A 20859-nucleotide genomic window follows, 5' to 3' on the forward strand; every position below is an offset into this window, starting at 1 on the left:
TGTAAAAAAATTAATTTTTCATTTTCACTGCCCAGTTGTACCACAATTGGTGAAACCCCTGGGGGTTTGAAATGTACACTATACCCCTAGATGAATTCCCTGAGGGGTGTAGTTTGCAAAATGGGGTCACTTGTGGGGGGGTTCCTAAATTTTAGCATCTTATGGTGCCTAGAAACCTACATGGTGCCTAAAAAATAATCTCATAAAAAGGAGGCTCCAAAATCAAGTAGGTGCTCCTTCTATTATGAAGCCTGTGGTTTGGTCAACGTGCACACTAGGGCCACATATAGGATATTTATGAAAACAAAAGAATTGGGGGAATCAATTTTTAGTCACATTTCTCTAGTAAAATGTACTGTGTTCCTTAGAAAAATGTATTAAAATTGCAAATCTGCAAAAAAAATGAAATTTTGAAATTTCACCTACACTTTGTTTTAATTCCTGTGAAACACCTAAAGGGTTAACAAACTTCCAAAATGCTGTTTTGAATACTGTGAGGGGTGCAGTTTTTGAAATGGCATCATTTATGGGGGTGTCTCACATACAAGTCCCTCAAAGTCACATCAGAACTGAACTGGTCCCTAAAAAAATCAGTGTTTGAAATTTTCTTGAAAATTTGAAAATTTGCTTTTCATATTGTAAGCCTCCTAGTGTCCAAAAAAATTAAAAGGAAGTTGAAATAATGATGGAAACATAAAGTAGACATATGGTCTATGTTAGTTATTAACTATTTTGAGTGGTATGATTATTTGTCTCACAAGCAGAAAATTTAACATTTTGCAAATTGCTAAATTTTCCATTTTTTTCCGACATTTTGGTATTTTTCACAAAAAAACACAGACTGTATCGACGAAAATTTACCACTAACTTGAAGTACAATGTGTCACGAAAAAACAATCTCAAAATCACTGGGATAAGTAAAAGCAAAAAAAAGTTATCCCCACTTAAGTGATACATGTCAGATTTGAAAAAAAGGGCTCTGTCAGGAAGGCAAAAACATGCTGTGTCAGGAAGGGGTTAAGGTGTGATGAAAAAAAATCGGGCGCCCAGATAATACACAAGTACCAATTCGATTCTCAATGATTCTATTTTTATGTATGTAGGAAGAAATTGTGGCTGATGGAAATTGCGCACATGGTACCAGCCACACCGATACAGCAGTGGTTCCATTCTATGTTTCAACCCATGCTCTTCTTGCCCTGAATCCAGCCCTGCCATCTCCTCTTGTTGGCTGAGACCTTGATCTTATTGAGGACATGGCACGGTTCTGGTCTGCTAGAATGGTTAGATTGAACTTTGTGGTTTTTTAGCAGGCGACATTATACAGCTTGAACTCCGTGGTCTATGTGTAAATGTATGCAAGTTACCCTTAGTGATCTTGAGAAGAAAAAAAACCCACAACGCTACTTTAAAAAAATAAAAAAAATAATAATAAAAAAAAGGTGTTTATGATAGTGATACATATACTTATGCTGAGGTGCTCAAAACATAATGAGCCCTGTGTGGCCTCTATGGAACATGCAAGGCCTGCTGAGTGTGTTCAGTTTCTTGTTCCTGGGTCCTTCCAAACTGGCGTATTCTGCCATGATGTAATCGCTCACCCTTCGCTGGCCCGAATTTGCTTAAAATTGCTCTCAACCCTATGGAGGTGCGAGCGCTATTCTGTCTGCCACAAAGTGCGCCTGATGCCGGGATGATTCGTGAATCATCTGCACCTAATAGGATCGACTCCCTAAGAGCTGTACATTTACTGCCAGGGTTGAGGAGAAGCCAAAAATATCACTTTCAGGTGTAGCAAAAACTGTATTTATTGTTTAACCTAATGGTTTTCCAAAGGCAATCAAATACACAAACTTACCCAATGGTGAAAGTAGCTTCCTAATGGAGAACAGGAAAGAAAGTACAATAGTGTTCTGCGAGATGGCGATGTATTCTTGTGAATAAATACAGCACTATATGGCTTGTAGTCAAGGCGTAGAAAGGCATCTTGCAGTGGCTGTTGTATGGGATTCGGCATGAAAAGCCGGCGGTCGGGATCCCGGCGTTCAAAATGCCGACGCCGGAATCCCGAAATCCCAACAAGGGGGGGACGTGTATCGCCCCCCCTTGCGGGCTCGCTGCGCTCGCCACGCAGCGGGCCCGGTGCCTCGCTACACGCGGCACACTAATTTATTCTCCCTCCGAGGGTGTCATGGACACCCACGGGGGAGAAAGTGTCGGGATTTCGGCGTTTGGGATTTCCGCGTTTGGGATTCCGGTTGTATGTTATTCCTCCTCTAGTGCTATATAAAATATACATACAATGATACCCTAATCCCTGTATTTACAATATCTACACCAAAGCTGAAACAAAATCCAATAACCATTTACAAAACTAGATTTGCAATTTGCCAGAGAAGCCAATATACATTTGTACAGGTTTTGAAAGAGAATACAAACAGGTCACAGTCACGTCCAAAGGTCACGTAACACCAGCCGCTGAATACGTCCTCAGGCAGAACGCAAACCGTACGGTCTGAAATATAAGGCAGCTGTACATATGGGTTTGCAGGCAGAGCACTATTACACAATAAGGTCATTACAGAATGGATTTGGCAAGGGAAGTGGCAGCCCAATGCCAGTCTTACAGTCCGCGAGACTCCTATACGTTCCATATTATTCATCGGCACTTTCTGTACGCCGCGCTGACACAGGACGAGGGTTAGAATCTTAATTCTGTTCTTATTTCTGGAACATTCTGCAGCGGTTATTCAAAATACACAAATAGAGTTCTTATTTCTTTTGGTTGCACTGTGAGAATAAAGTCCTCTATTGGCTTCATAGGTTTCCTTTGATCTGCAAAATAAAAAAAAAATATTTCTTGTGGATGTCAGAAGCTCAATAAATACAATACTGAGGCTGATTCAGAGGTGGACTCAGAAGTGCAAGCAGCTGCCAACCAGTGCCTTTATGCAAATGGCACTACAAAGTTCTTCCCTTGTGTGATCCATGTCTAAATGTACTGTACTAGGGGCGCGATGCCTTTCAGCGTCCATACACGCCAACGTACCAACTGGTGCTTCTAAACCAAACGCGGTCTCTCCCATGTGCTGTGTCTTGATCAGAGTATAACCAAATATGGGAGCATCCGTGTATACAACCACTTTCACAGACACACCCATAACAACGGCAGTACGATGGACCGTCTCTGTAGGTGCCACAAGACTCCGACCGGAAACATCACTACACTTCTCTCTGCATGTTCCTACAACTCTGTACAGAAACAATGATGCACGGTGAAACTTAGATGCACGTGCGGTAGCAAAATATAGCTCTGCTATGTCTGACATGGGCAGTGCTTCCACCTCTGAATCAGGCCCATTCTGCAGACAGACAGCGCATTGTTTACAGACAACACGGAGCCAGGCGGGTGTTACATGTAAAATGGAAGCAACAGCAGTGGTAACTTCAGGGAAGTAACATTTGAGGTTGGTTTTTACTTAGAAAATTCCCCCAATTAGTGTCATGTCTACGCTCGCTTAGCTTGGCACACTATTCTATTCTCCATGTATGCCGGCATGAATAGTGAAGAACTAGCCAGCGAAAACTCATGTCCATCTTGTATACCCTTTCCATGTTAACATTTTGACTGTTTATCTAGACACAGTAGATTTATCAACCTGAACCCCCTAGGCAGCATATTCTCATCTTTTACTAGCAAGAACTGAGTGGACTTGAGGACACGTAGCACTCCTCCCCACAAGGGATTCCGTAGTTACGGCCATGTACAAATTTCAGGGTTACAGATGGGAGACCCAGTACAGTGTTCTCTCACAGGTACACCTCGCTCAATAAATGTGGTCTACATCATATGTCCACAAAATGTGTTCTCTTTTACAAATAGAGGACTTTGTACAGAGATAATGCTGTAACCTCTGACCACCGAAACTGACAGACTTCCTGTGGACCTGGTTCTTATACCAATAAAAGTTTGCACAGCTGAACTAATGAGCTTTATACATTCACAGACCAAGCTAAAAGAATATAATTATTTAATGCAGCAATCCCATAAGCTTTATTAATAGAATATTTTTCATTTGTTTTTATTCTTTTTTTAGACTGCTGTCCTACAGAAAGTCCTTGAATAGCATCCTAATCAGTCCAATGGCACATGAAGTAGTGAGCAGTGAGGCTTTCGAACACATCTCTGAGCTCTAACAGCACAGTGACATAATCTTTCTACTAACTTGCATCACACGACATATGTAAGCGGATGTCGGAGTAGCAGACTGAATGTATCTCTGACTGCCATCCTTGCTTTCCCTCCGAAGAGATTTTGAAAGCATAAAATAAGTTATGGGTAAATAGCTAATAAAAACTAGAAGCATGCCTAAAAAGGGATTTATGGGGATATTTTTAACAGTTGGAGAAAAAAAAAGAACCAAACATCAGCTCTGTAAATTTTTGAAACACAGCTTGTGAGAGGAGTTAAAGCAGTATTTTTCTATCTTCAACTTTACAAATACCACCCATAACTTAAAAAATACAGTATATAAAAAAAAAATTCAGCAGATGTGTCCTCATACATGTTTGGTGCTGTCACACCAAACCATCTTGGCACACCAGGTCAAGTGAACATTTTCGAGCTATGGGCGTATTTTTTGCTTCTTTTTCATAGAAAATGCTTCAAATTACAACACAGTGCGACTGGGACGCACAAGGAGACTGTGCGGAGTAATTCATATGACACTCGCAATTGCGTGCGGCTGAGTCTATGAATCTGTATACAAAGTGCTACAATGTAGCAGCTGCAACTTTTTCCAATACAAGTTTGGTCCTGCGCCACATACAGACTCAGTCGCACACAAAATTTAAGCAAATGGTTCTTATTTTTTCTTTCTTAACTCAGTTAATACCCAAATAGCATAAAGCAATGTTAATACTCTATATCAGTTGTATATCTTGCTGTATATTATTAGATCTAATTATCTTGCTGTATAACACCAGGCCTAATTCTTGTTCAAAAAATTATTTATTCTATGAATACTGTACAACTGTATCTCATTATCTGCTTTGGATAAAAATAATAATAAAAATAATAATTAAAAAAAAGTGTCATATCACATTAATTAGGCATCTTGCGCTGCATTAAGTATTGAGGCATTTCGCGCTGCATGGCATATTGGGGCTAGATGTAGGAGGCATCTCACGCTGCATGGCGTATTAGGGATAGTTAGGCAATTCGCACTGCATGACATACTGTATTGGGGCTAGATTATGGGGTATATTCAATGCCAAAAAGTGACTATGACGGTGAGCAGTGCCGATAGCTCGCCGTCATAGCCGCAGGTCAGTATTCAACTGACCCCGCCCCCCACACTCGCTGTTTCCACCTTGTCTGTTCCCTAAGGTGAGGTGGAAACAGCTAGTGTGGCGAGGCTCGTCACAAAATGAGGCCGTCTCACTGCATTTGCGGTGAACCTCACCATTTAGGGGAAACCTCATCATCCACCGACAGCGAGGATTCCCCGGAACTACATGGCGTATTTGGGCTAGATTATGAGGTATCTTGCACTGCAGGATGTATTGAGGCTAGATGTAGGAGGCATCTAGCGCACTGCATGGGGTATTGAGGCTAGATTAAGCAACCCTTAGTTACATTATACTGCTGCTCTCAGCAGCTCATGAGGCTAGCCCTACCTACAGTCCTTAATTTGGGAAGACACAGAACTAATAAATACAAATTCTTTGTAGGTTTCAACCTACCTTTACTATTGGTTCTAGAGGACTTCCACTTCCATCGTTCCATAGTGCTCAGGTCCCAGGTTCCGGTAAGAGAACGCTCATTCACTAACGTCACAGTCCCAATCCCTTTCAGGAGAGACTAACACAATATAGCATTCAGTAACTCCTTTCCACAATTTCCTTTCTGAGTCTATCGCCATTTGCCAGCTGCCGCCAGAAGGGGGCGCGCCTGCAGGAGACGCTCGCGCACCTGTTCTGTCAGAGCCCACTGCCGCCCTCCGCCACTCCCCCATAGCTGCCCACACCCCCCACTCACCCTGCCCATCTCCATGAAGCGGAGACAGGCAGGGAATCCGCTCCCGGTCCCCGCCAGATGGGGCTCCTGACCGCCAGCCTGCGTCAGCTCAGGAGATCTGGCGATAGTTCAGGCTGGCTGACGGCTGCTCCATCGGTATATTGATTGAGCCCATTGTTTAAAGCCTTTACGGTATTATTATTGGTTGTAAAGGCAAGATTTCCAAAACTGAGGTTTCCCGATACTTAATTCAGGGACAAAAGCAAAAGAAAAACTACTGCTATAAACAGAAACTTTTATGTAGTTGAATAGTTTTACATTGTGTATAAAACGTTACCTGCGCTGCACTATTTTATATTTTTATGGGAACCTAGGGATAAATTCACCAAAGCTTCTAAAAATAAAACAGAGGTGATATTGCCCATAGCAACCAATCAGACTCTATTTATTATTTTCTAGGGTGCAATAGAGAAATTATAGAATCTGGTTGGTTGCTATGGGTAACATCACCTTGCAATGTTTAAAGAAAGAGGCAACAGGAATCCTGATGTGTGAGTGAGGCTGAGGCTGGATTTTGGGAGGTTACTTATGGTGCCCCGTACATGGCTCACGATGTGCTGCGTGCGTTTAAAACGAGATGTGATGCAATCTAGTTCAAAATGTATGGCCAGCACATACTTTATGTGCTGTGCGGTGGGATGTGCGCAGGAGAGCGCATCGCATCGCACCTGTCCATCGCATTGTGTATGGGCACCTTAAGGCAGTGGCTTAGGGAACAGGGCAGGGTGCGATGTTGTCAATTGTGAGGTTACAGGGATCATGATAGACTTCTCGCTGTGTTAGCATTTTTGGCATTTTAGTGTCACTTCCCCATAATGCCCCCAGTAGTGCCTCTTAGACACATAATAGCCCACAGTATTGCCAGCCGCTCATAATGCCCACAGTAGTGCCTTGCACATAATGCCCACAGTAGCCTGTGGGCCAATCAGAACCTGGGGGCGGGGCTTCATGTGAGTCAGGAGCGGAGCTATACTCCATATGCCTGCCCATTGGGGAGAAAAAAAAAAAAACTTTTCGGTTATGCTTGCCATTGATGGAGGGAAACCATTTGATTCTCCCCCATCAATGGCAAAACTATTCTACATCATCCACAAACCAATGGCCACCTCTACTCTGGCTAGGTGGCAGGGAGACAAAAGCTGTGGCTGCCACTCTGGCCATATGGGGGGAGAGGAGATGCAAGCATGCTACCTTGGTGGGGGAGAGGAGCTGCTGCTCTGGCTGGGTGGCAGAGGAGGGAAGGGAGAGCAGAGGTAAGAACGCTGAATTGGCGGAGGAGAGGAGCTGCTGCTGTCACTCTGACTGGGCAGTGGGGTGGAAGGGAGAGCATAGGCAAGTACTCTGCCTTGGCGGGGAGAAAAGCTGCTGCTGCCACTCTGACAGGGGTGGAAGGGAGAGCAGAGGCAAGTGCTCTGCCTTGGCGGGGGGAGAGGATAGGCTGGTGCGGTTGCCGCTCTGGCTGGGTGGCAGGAAAAGGAAAGGATGCTGCTGTCCTGGCCAGGTGGGGGGAGAGGAGAGTGGCTGCCACACTGGAGGATTGTGAAGACTAAGGAACCACCTGCTAAAGCAGGGCGCCCTATACAGATTTTGGCTCCTGGAGCTCGTGCTCCACTGGAGCCTCCTTCCTTACACCCCTGATTGTATGTAGCACGGATTCTTAATGCATCACTTTGAGCCCTTTGAGCCAACAAAGACTGCTCCATCTGTATGAGCACATACCTTGATATTTACTGTGGCTGGTTTGGAGAGGACAGGATCTTCATCAGTCTCATACAGATGCTGGATCCTCAGCAGCACACGGTGGAAATCTGCCTCGCTTGGCCTTTTACCTGGAATTATCCATAAAAACAGTATCACTTAGTTTCCTGCTGCAAATACAATCTCCGGGTCACACTAACGCGCACTTGTATAGTGACTGAAAAAGTCATCAGAGCAGCAACAATGATAAAGCTTGCCATAAACTAGTGCAGGGGTGGCCAACCGGTCAGAGGTAAAGAGCCGAAAAATATAGATAGTCAAGCTAAAGAGCCGACATCATGCGCGCGCCGAAGGCGCATGTGCCAAAAAAAGGGGCGTAGTCTATTTTGACCACTTGGGTGGGTGTGATACAAATATGCCTCCAATAGTGCAGTGCCATATATACATATGCCCCCAATAGTGCCAGATACACATATGCCCCCCACGGTGCCAGGTATGCACCACACGGTGCCGGGTATGCCCCCACAGTGCCAAAAAGCTGGTATGCCCCCACAGTGCCACAAACTGCTATGCCCCCACAGTGCCACAAACTGCTATGCCCCCACAGTGCCACAAACTGCTATGCCCCCACAGTGCAAATTTCCCAGCAGCAGCACTCACCGTTGTTGCTGCTGCTGCCAGGCGGGGAGAGGACAGTCTGGTGTCCCCCTGCAGTCCTCCTGTCATGTCACCGATGGGAGGAGAGCACAGCACACTGCGCGTCTACTTCCCCCTCACTTCCCTGTGACTGGGCCGCCCACCAATCAAAGCTCGCTGGCCGGCTCCTGATTGGCTGCTGGCCCACGAGCTCTGATTGGCGGACGGCCCAGTCACAAGGATGCACAGTAAGGGGTAGGAGAGATGCGTGATGCGCGCTCTCCTCCCCTCAGAAGGAGAAGGGATTCAGGGAACCGGCAGCAGGGGGGACTGGGACAGACGGTGGGCAGCAGTGGGAGCAGGAGCCACACTTTACAAGGGGGAGAGCCGCATGAGGCTCAAGAGCCACAGATTGGCCACCACTGCACTAGTGCGATCTGGCCAGTTTTCACCCAATTCCCACGGATCTGGCCTAGAAATCGGTTGAAAAGCGGCCAAATCCGAGGTCCCGTGCGCACTAGAGTCGGAGGTCGGACCTGCTGCACAATGGATCTGGCAGATCAAACAGCCTCCGGCAGCGGTGAAAGAGATCGCATGTGATATATCATATGTGATCCTGCAGCCCGGGAAGCTCCGAGGCAGTCCAAGGGAAATCTTCTCCTTCCTAGAAGCCACTCCAAATCCAGCTCCTAGTATTAACTTTCCAGATGTGTCCTCTAGGTTTATACTGCGCAAGCAGTGGCCTAAGCTCCTTTTTATTTGCCCAGACACAAAATAAAACATGGTGCCCTTACTGATAGCTAGTTGCTCCTGCAAAGTAAAGGTGCCCACACACAATGAGATGTGCGCTAGGTGCGATTTGAGCTATACAATGTGTGCTGTACAATTTGAACTTCAGTCTATGCTATTTGAACACCACATAAAATTTAACACTACATAATATGTGGACTAGACTTCGATATGTAATTTAAATATGTAAAGTGCACATCGCATGCGATTCCCTACACAGCGTGCGATTTGAACTAGACACGATGCGATGATGTACAAAAAATACCTGCCTGCACATACTATTAAACGCAATGGGTTTTGAACTAAAAAGTTCAAATCAAATGTGAGAATCGATACGTGTGTGGGCACCTTAAGTATGTAGGTTCTGCCTATATATAATTGTTAGTTCAAAACCATTACTATTAGGTGGAGCCCTGTAGTGAAGTAACTTTATACAGCTAGAATTTCCTTTGCAAGAATAAATAGCTCAAAGGTATCTGCTCCTAGAGGTACAGCTCATGGTTTCTAATACAGGGAGCGACACTTGGCAAAAATATGTTTATTATAAAAAAAGCGAGACATCAATTATCCTGCCAAGAGGGGGAGTCAGCCACAGAAGCGATATCAATTGCTTTCAAATAAGTGATTCAAACTTGCAAGGGAGGAGAGGTTCCCCTTTAGGAGCAGGAGCCCGGTGGCAGATGACTCCATTTCCTCCCAAAAATTACTTCTCAAGATGCATGGTGCAAGCAAGACGGGTATTTATATGCATCTTAATAACTTCTCAAGACTGCACGGATTAAGCTTGGCATACACTACTGTGATTTCTCGCAGCAGTGTACGCCCAGCCGATCACCAACGAGCCGCCTGCAGGGTCAAACACGATCCATCACAAGTTGTCCTTTAACTTGTTATGGATCGCATGCAACCCCTGTTACCAGCCTGGCTCGACGCCGGGAGGGAGGTCCTGCATGCCGGTCCAACCTCCGACCCAGGTCCGATGCCCACGGGACCTATGGGGACATCACACTGACCTATTTGGGCCTTCAGTGTATGGGGTGTGGTATAGGGTCCCGACAGTCGGGATCCCGACAGTCATTATCCCGACATCGGGATTCCGACTGGCCGGACCAAGACAGCATGGTGAGCGCAACAAAGCCCCTTGCACCTATTCTATTCTCCCTCTATGGGGGTCATGGACCCCGTGTGTCGGGGTTTTGACTGTCGGGATCCGGACTGTCGGGACCTCGTCCAGCACCCAGTGCCTTTAGAGTCAGGTGCAAATTTCAAAGACTCACTGGTGCACCAGAAGGGATGTTTGGCGTGACTGCATTAGTTTATAAGTAACCATCAGTATGACATCTGCTAACTTAATATAAAATATACCTTGAAGATTCTAAGGGACAGATGTATCAAGCTGCAAAAGTGATAAAATGGAGAGTTATAAACAGTCAGCCAATCAGCTCCTACCTGTTACTTTTCAATCCCAGCCTGTGACACGGCAGGTAGGAGCTGATTGGCTGGCTGTTTATCACTCTCCATTTTATCACTTTTGAAGCTTGATACATCTGGCCCTTAGACCCTTGCATTAATCCCCTTATTAGAGACGTGTCTTACCTCTGTGTACACGGTCCATGTGCTCAGTGTGGTTTGTAGAATACCTCCAGCCAGGGATACTTAGGATCTGAAGGTGAAGATTAGGTGGGAGTGTTACCGGGGCATCACCCACCTCTGTATTTTCAGCTTTTCCATTTCCTGACAGAGAGTAAACAATAGAATTCTCATTATATCTGGCATCTAGGACCAGGTTAGACAAAAAGGTAGAATGACAAAGCAAGATTTCTTATAAATTATATTTTAAATCTAAATAAGCCAAGTTTTCCGAGTCATCGTGAAACTACTGTTGCCGCTGTCTTTGTAGAAATGATTATGCCATTACAGAACTAAACAATGGGGCAAATAGTACAGATAAGGTACTCGTGGCGTAGACAGAATGGTCCCACTAAGCAGGATCACCATCTCCACATATCTCTGGAGATGAGGCCAACTGCCAACCACCACAGCCAACACTCAAAGTCCAGTATCCACCTCCCATACCAACACACACAATGGCTAACCTGAACTGTTTTTTTAAATAGATGAAGGTATTAGGAACTAGGGATCTTCATCACAATGTGATTTTAAAGGTTAGAAGTCTATTTACAGATAAAAGTGATATTTCCCATTCTTCGGTTTTAACAATTTATATTCAACTGTAAATATCTAATTTTCGTCTAAACAGAACCTAAAACTTTCATCCACTCGCCTACTGAAATGTAAACCTGGTCTGTAGAAGAGCAGCCACATACAGTCTTAGGGTGTAACGAATATGAAATGAATTCTATCCCTCTAGTAAGCGAAGATTCAATGAAAAAAGGGTACTGCTTTCCTAGCACGGCATCCACGATCTAGATCAGTGGTCGCCAACCCGTCGCTCGCGAACTACCGGTAGCTCGCCTGGGCAAAACGGGTGGCTCGACCACTGTTGCCCTCCTGCACCTCCCGGCTGGCCGACCATGTGCCTAGCTCTGCTTCGCTTGTCCGTGGCTTGAGGCGGGCGGGAGGTCAGGGTGATTATTTTACAGGCTGGGACTCATCAGCAGCCGACGGGCAGTGTATGTGAGATCAGCTGCGGGGTCCCGGTGATGGATGGGAACTATCGCCACAGGGACCTTGCCACTGATTTCACATACGCCTTGTTTTGTCCCTCGCTAAGTTCTCCCCAGTCACTGGTCCGCCAAGAGGACGACTGACCGTACACTGGCCAATCAGACCTGGAGCCATGATCCCGCTCTCCGCAGCGCCGCCCACTCTCCTGGCTCTTGCAGTAACAGTATGTCAGTGGCGGCAGAGCCGGCTATGGGGAGAGAGTGCTGCGGGCAGCGCTGTGAGAGCAGATAACCTGAGACAGCAACAGCAGGGGAGGGATGCCGCAGCAGCGTACCGCCGCCGGGAGCAGACACCTGCCTGCGGGTTAGCGCGGCCCCCCGGACAGATGGATAGCGTCGTGTCCTATATCCTATCAGTATGCACCTTCAGTGCTGTGTATGTGCTCATCTGTGCACATATATCTCCTGTGCATACCATTGCTACATCTCTGCATATGCAGCTGCCATTCATATCATAGCTGCATCTGTACAAATACAACTAATGTACATACCATAGCTGCATCTTTGCACGTGTAAATAGAATAGCTGCATCTGTGCACAGGTGGCACAAATGGGTAACTACCAGGAGCAAATGGGGTGGATAGTTATGGGAGCATGGTGGGTGAGAATGGTAATGTAAGAGGGGAAGGAGCTTGGACCATTGGGGTGATGGAGGTAACAGTGCTAAAAATATGGTCTGTTTCTATCATGGTAGGTGCTGAGGTTGTAGGAGGAAGCGTTAATAATGGAAGTCTGGGGGGTGGGGAGCTACTTATGTGGATATGTACTGGGCATTATGGTGTGTGGCATGTTGTGTAATGGGCATTATGGTGTGCGGCATAGTATCAGGGGCATTGGTCAAATTTTAGTAGCTCTCCGGGAAGTTTTTTTTGTCTTTTTTCGTCGTGAGTAGCTCTCGCTCAATTAAGGTTGGAGACCACTGATCTAGATTGTATGTGTGGGGCTGATATCTCAAGCATCTCATGCATCTTATGTGTTTGTGCGGCATAAGATGCATGAGATGATGCAATCGACGAGATTTTTACATTGCAAGCATCTCATGCATCTTATGTGTTTGTGCGGCATAAGATGCATGAGATGATGCAATCGACGCAATCGACGAGATTTTTACATTGGAATCAATGTAAAAAGGCCCCAAATCCCAATTTTAATTGCTAACCCCCCCCTCATGGGTGAAATGGCCCCCCCATTGTTAACGCCACCCCACTATTGATGCCAACCCGAAGCATGGCGAGCGCAGCGGTACGTGTCCTCCGACCTTTTCATACCCCCACTATCCACGTCAGCGTGGAGTTGAATTTATATAGTGTGGCGAGCGCAGTGAGCCACCGAGCCCGAAGCGTGGCGAGCCCCGCGAAGGGACGCGGAATACATGTAAAGTAGTCCGCGTCCCCTCGCCCACCACACTATATAAAATCAACTCCACGCCGACGTGGATAGTGGGGGTATGAAAAGGTCAGAGGACGCGTACCGCCGCCCCTCGCGGGCTCGCTGCACTCGCCACACTTCGGGTTGGCGTTGATAGTGCTGGTGGCGTTAACAATGGTTATTGGGGGCTCACGATTTTTTATCTCATGGATCTCATGCATCTTATGGATGCATAAGATCCATGAGATTAAAGAATCGGGTCCATCGCGTTGATTGTATGCCTTAAGTACCTTAAACTTAAGGCATACAATCAATGAGATGGGCGCCGTGCTAGGAAAGCAGTACCGAAAAAAGGTATGGTACTTGTGTATTTTGGCGGCGCCCCCGATCTCCATCGCGCAATGTTTTCATTGCATCGCATGCCATGCACCCGATGGCATGCGATGCGATTTTTGCCCCCTATGCGATGAAAGATTGTATAAGCACCCTAATGGGTGCTTACAATGTTAAATGCACCCCCACGCCACCCCCCCACTATAAACGTGAACCCGAAGCGTGGCGAGCGCAGCGAGCCCGCGAGGGGCGGCGGTACGCGTCCTCCGACCTTTTCATACCCCCACTATCCACGTCGGCGTGGAGTTGAGTATAGAAAGTGTGGCGAGCGCAGCGAGCCACCGAGCCCGAAGCGTGGCGAGCGCACGCGGATACCTTCACATGTATCCGCGTCCCCTCGCGGGCTTCACAGGTGTCCGCGTGCGCTCGCCGTACTTTCTATTCTCAACTCCACGCCGAAGTGGATAGTGGGGGTATGAAAAGGTCGGAGGACGCGTACCGCCGCCGCTCGCCACGCTTCGGGTTCACGTTTATAGTGGGGGGGTGGCGTGGGGGTGCATTTAACATTGTAAGCACCCATTAGGGTGCTTATACAATGTTTAATCGCATCGCATTGTATGGCATTGTATGCCATATACAATGTCATACAATTTTAAAATTGTATGCCATTGTACAATATCGCGTCGCATCGCATACCATCGCATGCCTTATGGTATGTGATGCGATGGGCGCCGCCAAAATACACAAGTACCAAAGGTATTGTACATAATATATTTGCCACTCAAAGCGCAGGCTAGCACTGAGGCAGAATCCTATGTAGACAGACTATTTTGACTTGGTGTGCTTAGCGATCTCGGCTAGTCAGATTGCTCAGCACACGCTGCGGCAGATGTATTAAGCCTTAACAAGAGATAAATGCAAGGGTGATAAGGAGAGATAAATGTCCAGCCAATCAGCTCCTTACTGACTTTTTTCATACACAGCCTGTAACATGGCAGTTAGCAGGTGATTGGCTGGACGTTTATCTCTCCTTATCACCCTGGCATTTATCTCTTGTTAAGGTTTAATACATCTGCCCCATGGCTTAATAAATTGCCTGTACACACATAGTGATGTGTGTATGGGCAATCTGTGCTAACTAGTGTTCTCTGGTTAAAACACTGGAGATTTGACAAGATCTTGACTACATGTAGTCCAGATTCAAGCCTGGCGATGTACAGGACCGCGCATCACCCCGCTATGGGGCATACACACAAAGTGATCTGAACTTAACTTCTCAGTGATCTAGAGAGATAGCTTAGAAAATCTCTGGCGATTTTGCATGAAATCGCCCCGTGTGTACGGGGCTTAAGTAATATGTCACAGGAAAGTATAGATTAATAAATTCAACTATTTTAAGTACAAAATGTAAAATCCATGGTCTTTTCTCAGTGATTGATTGAAGCGGCGAATCTGACCTGGAAAATTAAAGCGTTGATACCATTAAGTGCAATTCATGCCTTACTTTGCACGAGTATTATTGCTGCTTTAAGAGCCTTATTCTGGTTCACTCTCAGAGGCAAATTCCTTCTCAAATGGACAAAACCATGTGCACTGCAGGGGGGGGCAGATTTAACACGTGCAGATAGAATTCGATTTGGGTGGGGCTTTTTTGCACTCGCCATGCTGTCTGACTCCGGGCAGTCGGGATCCCGACGTCGGGATAATGACTGTCGGGATCCCGACTGTCAGAGTCACATACCACACCCGGACCAACATGTTTCGGGACTGCAAGTCCCTTTTTCAAGGGACTTGCAGTCCCGAAACATGTTGGTCCATGAAAGCTGATCAAGCCCAGTGGCGGGTGATTTCTACCACTGCTGTAACACTGCCCAAATCCGACCAGTCTATTCATGGTATTTTAAAACCACTTTGTAATTTTAAAAGAAAATAAAACACTTTTTTCAAGAAAGTGGAAAAAATACCTTTATATGCTTGCTTGGATAACAACGATACACCATGAGTACGGGTACGACACACACCCTACCACCCTAAAGATACCTTTATATGTGCAAAATAAGTTCTTACTGTGTAAGTGAGGTGCGCATTTTCAATATATGCACCTTTTTACCAAATTACGAAAAAAAATCGACAGATATACACATTGTTGTTTTTCCATTATTTGCTTTATCCACATATGCTGCAACTTGGAGACTTGAAGTACATACAGAATCAACAAAAGCCAGCAACAGAAATACAGTAAAAAGGAAGTATTATTTTTACATTATTTCCACAAGGTGTCCAATATAGGGAAGCGCCAAATTGGGTTCACCGTCCCCCCTTTTTTCCAAATACTCTACATTGTCTGGTGCGTGTGTACCCGGGATTACGTGCTCCTGTGGGTCGTTACCTATATATTCTGGTTGGCCAGAAAATATTGTTAACTCTGCCAAGCTACTAAATGCAGAGTCACGTGTTACATTGTTGCACTGCATCGGCAGTGCGTACAACTTACATAACAGTTTACTATTAACCTTTAGGCAGATTTTCTGTGATTCTGACAAAATGAAAACTGGTAACGGACTTCCCCAAGGACTCCAAGTAACAGCATAGAGAATAAATAGTTTTCTGGAATCTATATTTTCACTTTGTATTGATAAAAAGTGTAAGAAGTTACCTGTTGGTGGTGTAAACATCACCACTGGTCGATGTTCTAGAGACAGCCCAAACCTCTGGTACAGAGAACCGGTGGCCTCTTTGGATCCCACCATGAGCCAGGTGGTTGGCCGAACCACTGAGGTATCGTTCAATGTAAGATTGTAGTTCAGGTCCCATTCCATGTTGTTCCATAGTCTTCTATGCAGCATGATCTAACAAATGAGCATATTTACTACAACAAAACTACAGCTATTATTAGTAATGTGACCAAATGGAGTACTTGGCCCATGTAATAAAATATCCATCCTTTGTCCCTGCCCCATTCGCATCATTTCAGTTAAACTCATGCGAGGTGTGTGATTATATGTTCTCCAAATTATACACCAATCCATTTACCAGTATCTAAAATATTCACCAATGTAACACTTGTTTAGGACAGTAGATCTACACCTGTCACATATGCAAGATGACCCATTATCCTATACTGGCCATGCATTGGCTTTTTCTTATTGTACCTCCATTCCAGCAGCTACATTTAAGTCCAGGGAGGGATTCCTTCATTAAAACCCTAGCTAGCAAATCGTAGGCCAACTGTTTTGGTGCCCAACTGAGTTGACCCATACTATGACTATTGGAAATTCAGAAGAGCTTAAAACCATGTTAAGGGAGAACTCAGAAGGTTCTTGTTAAGTCTAGGCTGGGGAAATCATGGTTCTTCCGTTCTTCCTGACTGATTTACATGAGATGAACAATACACATCAGATTACGTAGACTGTGAGTCAGCAAAAGGCAAGAGACTAGGGCCTGGTGTTGCCCGTTCTTACCGTTATTGTGGGGGGGGAAACAAACCAGAGTTAAAGATCAGCCTGAAGGAACGTTAGACTGTTGGACAGCTGTTCTACACCTTTTGCAAGTTTGAGTTCCATGAGTAGGCTAGAAGCCGGTTTTGTATCTGCTTGCATTCGCCTTATATATGTACTTTTATTAATTTAGTGTAATTCCCTAGAGCTCGACACAACTGAGGGGAAAATACAAGCAATTTAAGATAGCCCCTGGCCTTTGGTATCATGACATAGCCTACAATGCTTCAGAGAATAATATTCGTGTGATACCTCTATTTCACCACTGTCTTGACTGGAGACCCCATGTGAACGCTCGGCCAGGATGACGAGTCGCGTCTTCTCATCTTCTATATAAGCCGTACGAACCATCGGATAGTAGTTCTAGGAGAGAAAACCGTGTTAGGCATCATGACTGACTTGGTGTTCTAAGGTACAAAACTGTATTCACATACTCGTTGTAAAGCTTATTCTACAATCTAAATAACGAACATTTAAATATATATTCCTAACCAATAGGACTAACCACCAAGAAGACTGGAAATGCCTGTAACAAAGACAATATATAGGTTGGTGTTATAGCGTCTGGTGTTGTTGCACCGGATGCTGCGGTTTAGGAAATTGACCACAAGAACAATGACCAGTTGTGAGATGCAGAAGAAGTCAGTGCCCATGTTGACCACAAAGGATTTGGGTTCGGCTGAAGAAAACCAGGTACTTGTGTATTTTGGCGGCGCCCATCGCATCGCATACCATAACGCATGCGATGGTATGCGATGCGACGCGATTTCGTTGATTAGTGTACGATGGCATACAATTTTCAAATTGTATGCCATTGTACATGGCATACAATGCCATAAGATGCGATGCGATTAAACATTGTATAAGCACCCTAATGGGTGCTTACAATGTTAAATGCACCCCCACGCCACCCCCCCACTATAAACGTGAACCTGAAGCGTGGCGAGCGGCGGCGGTACGCGTCCTACGACCTTTTCATACCCCCACTATCCACGTTGGCGTGGAGTTGAGAATAGAAAGTGTGGCGAGCGCAGCGAGCCACCGAGCCCGAAGCGTGGGTAGCGCAGCGAGCCCCGCGAGGGGACGCGGATACCTGTAAAGCCCACGAAGGGACGCGTTTACCTGTGAAGGTATCCGCGTCCGCTCGTCACGCTTCGGGCTCGGTGGCTCGCTGCGCTCGCCACGCTAATCTATTCTCAACTCCACGCCGACGTGGATAGTGGGGGCATGAAAAGGTCGTAGGATGCGTACCGCTGCGCTCGCCACGCTTCGGGTTCACGTTTATAGTGGGGGGGTGGCGTGGGGGTGCATTTAACATTGTAAGCACCCATTAGGGTGCTCAAAAGCACCCTTTAGGGTGCTTATACGATTTTTCATCGTATAGGGGGTCAAAATCGCATCGCATCGCATGCCATCGGGTACATGGCATGCGATGCGATACGTTCATCGTACGATGCTGAAATCGGGCGCCGCCAAAATACACAAGTACCGAAAACCATTGTCTATAGTGTGTACCCAACAAATAAGCCATGGGTACTCCGTACTATGGGGATTATTCTGATCGGTTCTGCCCCGTGCCAAGCTGCTTGCCAAAATTAACTCACTCACTTAATACAAGCAATATAGGAAGGTGTGCCATTCTGCAAGGAAGTGATGTCCGGAATCATGCATACTATATTAAACATCTACAGTATGTGCCGGTTATTGGACATTACGATATATAAGCCTTTTGAATAGTTGTGTGCTTTAATGGCACCTTTCGGCGAATTTATGAAATAAACATTTTTATTTAACAAATAACCAGCGCATCATTTGAATTAACTGTAGTTTGAATTTTGTGTCATTAGAACACACTGCCAAGCCCTCTAAAGTGGGCAACTTATTTTCCGCTAACCCTGTACTTGAGAAGTGAGTGCATTTAACGGGTGTGTTGGGCATATACAGTATGCTAGTGTAGGGACTTCCAGGGAATTGGGGTCCCTTAATGACAAGCTGCAAGCTTAAACAGTCCAAGCTATCTCCCATAGCACAAGTGTTATACCACACCCGCTGCCATACCCGTGGGTACACAGGGAAGGGAGTAGCATGAAGTGGGTGTAGCCTACATTTCCTTTAGGGAGAAGGGCAGAATAACCAAAACAATACATGTCCATAGCAAAAACTCCACCTTACAAGAGCATTATTCTCAGAACATCTCTGATAATTTATACAATTCATCCGCCACCTACCCTGGCCACGCTGTTGCTGTCATAGGCCTTGAATACTCTCATCTGCATTTGGTATGCATTGCTGTCCGTGTATATAACCTTATCGGTCTGCAGATCAGTTTGCGTTCTGACTACAGCTTCCCGATTAAGCTCCACAGGCCCAACTCTATACTGCTGCTCTATGTAGCGGCTCAGCAGTGCCTTGTCGTAGCCGGCAGGGGCGTGGAAGAGCCTGGAGAACATGGCATAGCTGTGGCTCTTGTCGCTGGCATCTCTGAAATCACAACGATAAAACCCAATCTGATCAGTGCATGGTTCTGTGCCATAGAAACCCAACATAACAGTGCTGCACTCTCCACACCGCTCTCATCTCTGATACATTCTATCACTGGGTGGTGACCCTATGTTCCTGTAGCCTTGATTTCGCTGGCATGAGCAGATATGGTTACATAGGGGTAAATAAGATGGGGGTTCTATTAAAGATGGGATGTTGCCCATAGCAACCCACTCTATCTACTATCTTCTAGGACAGTGGTCTCAACCTCGGTCCTCAAGGACCACACACAGTGCACATTTTCCAGGTCTCCACACAGAATCACAGGTGAAGTAATTAGTTCCACTTGTGACCTTTTAAAATGTGTCAGTGAATAATGAGTGCACCTGTGCAACTGCCAGGAGACCTGGAAAACGTGCACTGTTGGGGGTCCTTGAGGACCGAGGTTGAGAACCACTGTTCTAGAAGGTGCTAAATAAATACAGATGGAGCCGCTTTGATTTATCCCGACAGCGTGCCGTGTCATTCGCCAAGATGGGGACGCACGTACGTCTCACACACAAGACACAGGGCCAGATGTAATAAGCTTCAAAAGTGATAAAATGGAGAGTAGTAGTACGTTTATTTATAAGGTGCCGCAAAGTGTCCGCAGCGCCGTACATAGCAAAAAAAAAAAACAAATGACAAGGTAACGTACAGGGTATGGTGATAAAATACAGCTTAAATAGGGGTATAGCTGGTAGATCTAAAATCAGCATCAGTTCTGAAGTAGGTGTCGAAATTGTTGAGGAGACTGAGGATGAAGTAGAGGAAGGGAAGAACAGGACAGGAGCACAGGTGAGGTAATGAGGTAGGGTGAGTACGTGAGGAAGGAGGACCCTACTCATAAGAGTTAACATACTAAAAATAGGTGGGTGGAAGAACGAAATACAATAGGATAAGTAGGAACGGAGGGGAACGGAGGCAGGATAGGAGGATCAAAAGAGGTTAGGAGGAGGGATAGGCTAGTCAAAAAAAGTGGGTTTTGAGGGAGAGCTTGAAGGAGGTAAGGGAATCAGAAAGCCTGATGGGTGGCGGGAGGTTGTTCCAGTGCAGGGGGGCAGCACGAGAGAAGTCTTGGACACGGGAGTGGGAGGAGGTGATTAGGTGAGAGGTCAGTCGGCGGTCAGCGATGGAGCGAAGAGGACGGGAGGGAGTGTGGATAGAGATCAGTGAAGAGAGATAAGGAGCGGTGGAGGAGGAGAGATAAAATGGAGAGTGATAAACGGCCAGCCAATCAGCTCCCACCTGC

The 20859-nt window shown here is 45.9% G+C and overlaps 1 protein-coding gene across 1 annotated transcript in view; it reads right to left on the reverse strand.

Annotated features, from left to right (window-relative positions):
• Positions 1–1783: 1783 nt before the first annotated feature.
• The window catches only part of MAN2B2 (mannosidase alpha class 2B member 2), a 46618-nt gene continuing 27542 nt past the window's right edge, over positions 1784–20859 (reverse strand). Inside the window, exons 13-19 of the mRNA XM_083155325.1 lie at positions 19316–19568; positions 17340–17450; positions 16247–16439; positions 10799–10936; positions 7799–7908; positions 5746–5863; positions 1784–2835 (exon numbers count right to left, since the gene is read on the reverse strand). Of these exons, the coding sequence (XP_083011451.1) occupies positions 2747–2835; positions 5746–5863; positions 7799–7908; positions 10799–10936; positions 16247–16439; positions 17340–17450; positions 19316–19568 (1012 nt within the window). The 3' untranslated portion in view covers positions 1784–2746. The remainder of the gene's footprint in view (positions 2836–5745; positions 5864–7798; positions 7909–10798; positions 10937–16246; positions 16440–17339; positions 17451–19315; positions 19569–20859) is intronic.

This window comes from Crinia signifera, chromosome 1 (genome assembly GCF_055691185.1).
Source record: "Crinia signifera chromosome 1, ASM5569118v1, whole genome shotgun sequence".
In the NCBI taxonomy this organism is placed as follows: Eukaryota; Metazoa; Chordata; class Amphibia; order Anura; family Myobatrachidae; genus Crinia; species Crinia signifera.